Source organism: Medicago sativa, chromosome 4 (genome assembly GCF_051527215.1).
Source record: "Medicago sativa cultivar Bolivia chromosome 4, Bolivia_mono, whole genome shotgun sequence".
NCBI classification, from domain to species: Eukaryota; Viridiplantae; Streptophyta; class Magnoliopsida; order Fabales; family Fabaceae; genus Medicago; species Medicago sativa.
Window position 1 is genome coordinate 7,141,221 of NC_140752.1, and position 8,166 is coordinate 7,149,386.

The 8,166-nt window shown below is 37.2% G+C and overlaps 1 protein-coding gene across 1 annotated transcript; it reads left to right on the top strand.

The window, feature by feature from the left end:
• Positions 1-6,470: 6,470 nt before the first annotated feature.
• LOC146925894 (uncharacterized) lies at positions 6,471-7,450 on the top strand. The gene is made up of 2 exons (XM_085703813.1): positions 6,471-7,184; positions 7,445-7,450. The coding sequence occupies exons 1-2, from the start codon at positions 6,471-6,473 to the stop codon at positions 7,448-7,450; spliced, it is 720 nt and encodes a 239-aa protein (XP_085559939.1).
• Positions 7,451-8,166: the final 716 nt, after the last annotated feature.

Genomic DNA, 8,166 nt, shown 5'->3' on the forward strand with positions numbered 1-8,166 from the left:
CAGACCCAACAGGGAGAAAACCAGGAATCAACTACCTATGAAATCATAAGAGATCATAGAAGGAAACAGAGAATAAAAGCGATGAAGGTTAAAAAGTTGTTGGAGGTAAAAGCGATGCGATGAAGAGGTTTCTTGGAAATCTTGGAGCGGCCGCAATAACACCAGTAAAATGAAAATCCTTGATGATTCACTACGGGATTATTATTTTTAATCGTGAGGGTTTTTAGAATGTGGGTGTGCCTTAATGGTGAAAATTTCATATATAAATCCTTGAAACGGTTTTAATGGATGTTGAGACAAATGTTTGAAAGGCGTAGAAGTGTTTGAAGAAGTCAAAACTTAGTGGACTTTGAATAGAAAGTGATGCAAATAGTATTAATTAGATGCTATAATTAAAAAATACAATTAATGTTATATTAAAAATTAAAAAAGAACCATTTTGATTAATAACAATGAAATGTGCATGTTTCCCTAAAAAAATATCATTTTGAAATAATTTTTTTTCCAAATCGATCACTCATTTTAGGATAGAATTACTTACTCTCAATTTTAGGGTCTCGTGAGGCCTTAAGCCATGACTTCAATTGTCTTGCCTTTTATATAGAACCGGATTCACTCCCATGAAAATTGAACTAGAAGGGGTCCGGTGGCAATCTCAACCACTTAATGTTTTTTTAGCACATAATTGTTTGCAACAAAAAAAAAATGGATGACTCTAATTTAACTGGTTGCACTTTCACGGGAGAGAATCTCGACCCCTTTTATAGGAGTTTTTTTTTTTTTTTTAAACTTTTGTGTTGTTGGATAAGCATACCCCTACTTATACTTTTATATTGATTTTATTTTTTAAAAAATAAATACTTTATCATACTAAGCAACAAAATAATTATTAAAAAAAGGAAAATGCTACTTCTCAAGAAAAATAAGCTTCAAGAATTTTTCAAGAAATAGTTGGCAAATTTTAATTGGATGATTTATTTGTCCATTTCCTATTTTTCAGCCACACCTCCTTGAATTGTGACAAATAGTGCATTGTGATTGGCTATTCTTTATTCTTGAAGAATTCTTGATGTTATTTTTCTAGAGATATAACATTACTCTTAAAAAAATAATAACTTACATCCAAAACAATTTATGTTTTATGAGTGAAAGTTAACTCGTGTGTGACGCGAGTTTGAACCCTATGTTTTTTTTACAAAAACAAAACGATATTCATTCATTCAAATTGATAGAATCAACATCAAAATTAAATAAATTAATAAATTCTTTTTTTATCGATTAAATGTTTAAAATTGGAATTAACTGCCCTTGCAAAATTTCCTTGGTTAGCAATACAGCTGGTTTCCATCTATCTAATCTAACAACCATGCATTATTACTTCTTAACTTTAGTCACGTGGCTCAGCAGTAAAAGTAAAATTGTCAAAGGGTCTCCCACTTTCTCTTTACCCAATAATAATAAAAGTGAAATACGTAAATTAATTTTACAGTTGTATCCATTATGTCTCTCTTTCTTATTTCAATTAAAGGGTCTTTCACTCTCTCTTAGTTCCTCATCTCTTCATTGTATCCATTAAGTCTCTTTCTTATTTCAATTCAAGGGTCTCTCACTCTCTCTCAGTTCCTCATCTGCATTTCATCATCTTCTTATCAAGATGAATATCTAATGTTCCTGAACACAACTGCAATCAAGAGACTTCTAATGTTCAAGCACAACTGCAAGAGACTTCTAATCAAACAGAATTACAAAGAAAATGTTTGAGGTTGAACACTTGATATACAATCAGTGGTGTTCACAATTCAAATCAGATACAGACTCTTAAGACTCTAGAATTTCTAAGATATGAAAGTTGATAAGAAATTCTAAGTGAATTTTTGAATACAGAACAATTTCAGCAGAGTTTTGGCACTTGTAAATTGTTGTTGAGTCCTGGCCAATCTCTAAGTCTTCACTCCTTTATATAGAGGTGTGAAAGAGACGTTGTGAATTGCTAGCACATCAAAACAGAGTCATTTGAAGCTTTGATCAATCACCAATGATCTTTTGCCTGATATGGTTATTGTTCTATGAAGGATCAATTTCAAATCCATTCCAATTGTGAAGGAACATCGTTGCAGGCAGAGCTGTTTTTCTTGTCTTGTAGCAGGGACAAAAATAGAGTAGCGGAGGTAGTGGTTGTACACTTCGTACAATTGTACTTTGTCAACGCTCTTTAAAGAACAAGCATCCAATGCCTTCAAATCCTTTCAAAATAGTCGTTGCTTCACTCTTCCAGTCTTCTGCAATGCTTAGACGAGATTTAAATCCTTTGAACAACCTTTGAAGCTTTAAGTCTTGCATCTCCTGATGAACTTCAGCTTCTAATGAGACGCTTCTGATGAACTTGCTTCTGATGACGTCATCACTTCAGGAGCACTTTGACTTCAGGAGCACTTCTCTTCAGATGCTTCAAGCTTCCTTTTTGTTGATTCCTTAGCTCTCTTTTGTTCTTCCAGGACCTATTTAAGATGTCAAATTTTTGTCTATGGTCATGTACACTTGAACAAATATTAGTTTATCCAATTGACAATTTTTAATACCTTGTTATCATCAAAACTCTCAAAGGGTAATGTTAAACACATTTTGTTCCAACACTCTCATCTCTTAAGAAAACATTGATTTACGAGACCTATACATATGTGAATTATGTGATAGATAAATAAATACAACGTAGACAAGGTGCACAAATTCAATTAATCTCTTTGGTACTCCCACCGGTCTGAATTTTAAGCAACATTTTAATTTTTAAATTCATTGAATAACTAATATATCAGGTTTGAAATATAGACCAAACATAGTTGATATCACTATTAAACTCAAACATCGTTGTAATAGATAAGGAAATATTGGCATAAGTTACCTTTAATGTGATAAAATCTACTACATTGTACTTGACACAAGGTAGAACTTAGCATATTATGACAAATGGTACATTTGAAACACAAAAAAAGACCACATGATACAAATGATGGTCTACTTTGAAGCCATAACCTTGAGCGATAAATTAAAATAACTAAACAAAGTTCAAATGATCATGACATTACTAAACCAAACATAATGGTTTTGATCAAAATAGCTAAACAAACTTAAATTACATAACAATGCTCATAACTCGATGAATTGTCCAGGGCAACACTTGACTTAGGAAAATTGTTTGGTGCACCTAGCTCGTGCAATATTTTCTTCAACTTAATTTTCAGCTTATTATGATTATCTAGTAACAGACTCATTGTCAACTTTATCCTAGTCAATTCCTCATTCAACTTCCATGAGAATAATTAGTAATTAGTATAGTTGAATAATTGGTAAATAAGTGTAAAGCATGAATGAATACATATTTAGAAAAGCAATAGGTCTCAAGTTTGAATCCATCATTAGAAAGGCTATAGTGTTAAATTCTCTTGAGAAGTGTAGCATCATCATTCATTACACTTTTACCAGTGTTGATAGATTAGTTTCTACTGTTACGTACAAAAGATATCGGGTTAAAAAATGGGATATTCATGTTAAAAACAACAAAAATAAAATATTTTATCCAATGTAATAATTGATGAAATCTGATAGAGAAATTCTGATCACTTATTTTGTTTGTTTTAAACCGTTGAGATTACAATCAAATTGGTAAGCATTGATAACACGTAAAATACACTACTGTTTTAGCTCGACTTATACATGTTTTGATCTTTGTTTTATAGATTTTTGCAATGTTATGCTGGTATTGTGTGTCTATTTCAGGTATTTGTTGATTAAAGGTCGCCGCGCGTCAAAATGATGGAAATCGGTGAAAAAAAAGTAAGAAAGCTCACAGTCACCAGAAAGTCAACAAATTAGATGAGAAAGTCAAAGTCAGGCATGACGGCCGTCATGACCCATGATCGGCAGACTGTCACAACCCATGACAGGAAGACTGTCACCCCATGTGACGCCCGTCATGGTGTTGAGTTGAAAAAGTCTCCCCACGTTCAGTAGCAGTTTCCTATTTTCCTGCATTTCCTCCACCATAAGGACACGACTAGAGGCACCTCAGTTGGAGTTTTTGGCCTATAAATAGACCTGGAAGAATCAGTTTGTGGACACCAAGCTTTTTAGAGATAAATTCAGCAATTTAGAATTTTAGAAGCTTTCAGTTTATTTGTTTTTTGCTACGTACAGTTTTAGAACCTTTGTCTACTTTGCAAAGATTGGAATTAAGTTGTAACTTCACAAATTAATTTCGATTGCTACTTTATATCTTTGTTGTTCATCGAAATCCATTCCTTTCCATTCCAATTTAGGCTTCCTTTTTCTTTTATTATTTTCCAGTTGTTGCTGCACTTGTTTACTTCAATTCCAATTAGGAATTGTTATTGCTACTGCCACGTACATACCATTTTAATTGAGTTTTCTTGCTGGCTGCTGGTCCCTAATTAATATCATACCATTCAATTCGTTTCAGCATTGTTAGAGAACAACTTGTGATTTTTCAAACAAGAACTTTTTTTTGCGATGAGTGCAACGAGAGAGTTCGTTTTCTCTGCTCAAAGCGACCGAAACTTCCAAGCCACCAAAAAACCACCAGATCCCCATCAACAACCGCCCCCGAAGATCTCTTTCCGTGACAAACTGCTTGGACCATCACAAGAAACCCTAATCCGTGAAAAAGAAGACATGATCGAGAAGAAGCTTGTCCGCATAGAACATGAAAACGGCAATCGTCTGTTACCTAAGGTTCACCTAGAACAATCAGTCTTTCAAGAACTATGTACACCATGGAAGGACGCCATCGTCGTTAAGCTGCTCGGGAAGAATATAGGATACCACACCATGAGAGAGCGCCTACAAAAAACTTGGAGAACCCAAGGAGGTTTCGAAATCATGGACAACGATAACAGATATGGTGAAATTCGATGAAGCGGCAGACAAAGAAAAAGTCATAACAGGAGGGCCATGGCTAATCTTCGATCACTGTCTTGCAGTTGCACACTGGACGCCGGAATTTGCTTCTCCAACTGCTAAAGTAGACAAAACAATCGTATGGGTAAGATTTCCAGGACTGAATCTTGTGTATTATGATGAGAGTTTCCTCCTAGCCATGGCGTCTGCTCTTGGCCGTCCAATCAAAGTCGATACAAACACCCTCAAAATTGAACGTGGAAAATTTGCAAGGGTTTGTGTTGAAATTGACCTCACTCTGCCGGTCGTAGGGAAAATTTGGGTCAACGGACATTGGTACAAAGTCCAGTATGAGGGACTCCATCTTATTTGCACCAACTGTGGATGCTACGGACATCTGGGAAGAAACTGCCCCACCACGCCGGAAAAACACAACACCACCGTACCCCCACCACAACCAGCCGCAGCCAACTCCCATGGAGACAGTCAGAAGTCGCAACAACCAGATCCTACCAGCAATGAAGCACATTTAATTCCGGAATCTCAAAACGGTAAGGCAGTTACTACTTTAACTCAAGAATCATTAGCTAATGATGACAAAATAATTAGTAATGATGGTGAAAATAATGAGTTACATGGTGATTGGCTTGTTGTTACTAGAAAAAAGAAAATTCCCAATAACCCTACATTATTCTCCTCCAAAACCACTACACCTAAAGGAAACCGTTTTACTGCCCTAGCTAACCTGAATGTTTCCAACAAACCTAGCTCACCCTATCATACTGCACTATCACGCCCCATCCCCCATGACCAATCACGTGCCCCTTATATGCACAAAGTAACAAAGCGTCCAAGACATGAACAAAGCCCTAGCCAAGAACATGACAATTTAACCCTAAACCAAAATCATACGCAAGCAATAACAAATCATAAATCCCTAACCAGGAACGCCTATGTGGCAAAAACCACTCCAACAATTCCCAACAACCAAAAAGCCACCAATGATTCTCACAAATATGACCCACCTGCAAGCAATGTACTGACACATGAACAACAATTCAACCATTGTGATATAACCCCTAGCTCAACTATCCATGCTAAACCTTCAAACCAAAGCGACATGAACACTTGCCCAGCTACTCAAACCGAACCTGATCCCAATAACCCCAATGAAACACAAAGCCGTGACATTCAAGAAAAGGACCATCATGACACTTTCGTCCTTGCTGATAGTGACCAAGATTTACAAAATATCCATGACGAAGACATGGTCACGTAATTGTTATATCCTTCCTTTATCATCAATGTCTTTTGTTATGGAAGCCCTCTTAGATGTATCAATCCTCTCTTGGAATATCAGAGGGGTTCAAAACAGCAATGCAAAAAGACATTTGAAAGATTTGATGAGAAAATATAACCCAACTTTCATGGCAATTTACGAAACTCATGTTCCCTTTAGTAGAGTCTCCTCCTTTTGGACCAACACCGGTTACACCCCCATCCATATCATTGAAGCAAATGGCCACTCCTGAGGTATTTGGCTTCTTCAACACTCAGCCATGAACATCACAACTAATGTTATTGATTTTACCCCCCACTCAATAACCTTCTCTGTTAACCGTGGAAGTGCAAATGCCATTTGCTCTTGTATCTATGCTAGCCCTAACCACACCTTTCGACCTAGCCTCTGGACCCACCTTACGAACATAAACCAAAACATTGATGGACCTTGGATGCTCATTGGCGATTTCAATGAAACTCTCCTTCCCAGTGATCAAAGAGGTGGCATCTTCCACCACAACAGGGCTGCCACGTTCTCAAACTTCATGACCGCTTGCAACCTTCTTGACCTCACAACCACTGGCGGTCGTTTTACTTGGCACAGAAACAACAATGGTATCCACATCATATCAAAAAAACTGGATAGAAGTCTTGCAAATGTTGACTGGCGCATGGCTTTTCCAGAAGCTTTTGTAGAGGTATTGTGTAGGCTTCACTCTGATCATAATCCTCTCCTTCTCCGATTCGGTGGACTTCCGTTAGCCAGAGGTCCGAGGCCTTTCCGTTTTGAAGCTGCATGGATCGATCACCATGAGTATGTGGACCTGGTTAAAAACTCTTGGCATTTCCCCAACATCTCTGCGTCTCTGAATAAAGTCAAGGAAAATTCCATCACTTTCAACCGTGAAGTCTTTGGCAACATTTTCCAACGAAAGAAGCATATAGAAAGCCGCCTTAAAGGTATCCAAAATTATCTTGAAAGAGTTGATTCGGTTCGTCATTCCCTTCTTGAAAAAGAACTTCAACAAGAATACAACCACATTTTTTTCCAAGAAGAGATGCTTTGGTACCAAAAATCAAGGGAAAAGTGGATCAAATTTGGAGACAAAAACACTGCTTTCTTCCACACTCAAACTATCATTAGAAGAAAAAGAAACCGCATACATAGTCTCAAGCTCCCATGTGGTACTTGGTCCTCCGATAGCGACACTCTTCAAGATGAGGCCCAAAACTATTTTAAAAACTTTTTCAGTGGTAATCAACCAAACCATGACCGCACGTTCAATGAAGGCGCCCACCCACTTATTGATGCCGAGGGGAAACTTGCTCTAACTTCCCCTATCACCAAACCCGAAGTCTTCGCTGCCCTAAACTCCATGAAGCCTTACAAAGCCCCTGGCCCCGATGGTTTCCATTGCATCTTCTTCAAACAATACTGGCATATAGTAGGTGACGACATTTTCAAAATGGTCAAAGCTGCTTTCCAAAATGGCCACTTTGATCCAGAGATCTCTAACACTCTCATTGCACTCATTCCAAAAATTGACCCCCCACTACTTATAAAGATTTCAGACCTATTAGCCTTTGCAACATCACTTACAAAATAATCATGAAGGTATTGGTTCATCGGTTTAGACCTATTCTCACTAACATTATTGGCCCCTATCAAAGCAGCTTCTTGCCTGGTAGGGGTACTTCAGATAATTCTATTGTTTTGCAGGAAATAATTCACTTCATGAAGCGATCCAAAAAGAAGAAGGGATTTGTGGCCTTTAAGCTTGACTTGGAAAAAGCTTTCGACAACGTTAATTGGGATTTTCTAAAAATCTGTCTCCATGATTTTGGATTCCCGGACATCACAATCAAGCTCATCATGCACTGTGTTTCTTCATCAAGCTACTCTATTTTATGGAACGGAAATAAGCTCCCTCCTTTCAAGCCTACTCATGGTCTCCGATAAGGTGACCCTTTGTC

Bases quoted from the DNA above. Each gene is read 5' to 3' on its own strand.
- LOC146925894 (XM_085703813.1), top strand. From the start codon at position 6,471: ATGAACATCACAACTAATGTTATTGATTTTACCCCCCACTCAATAACC.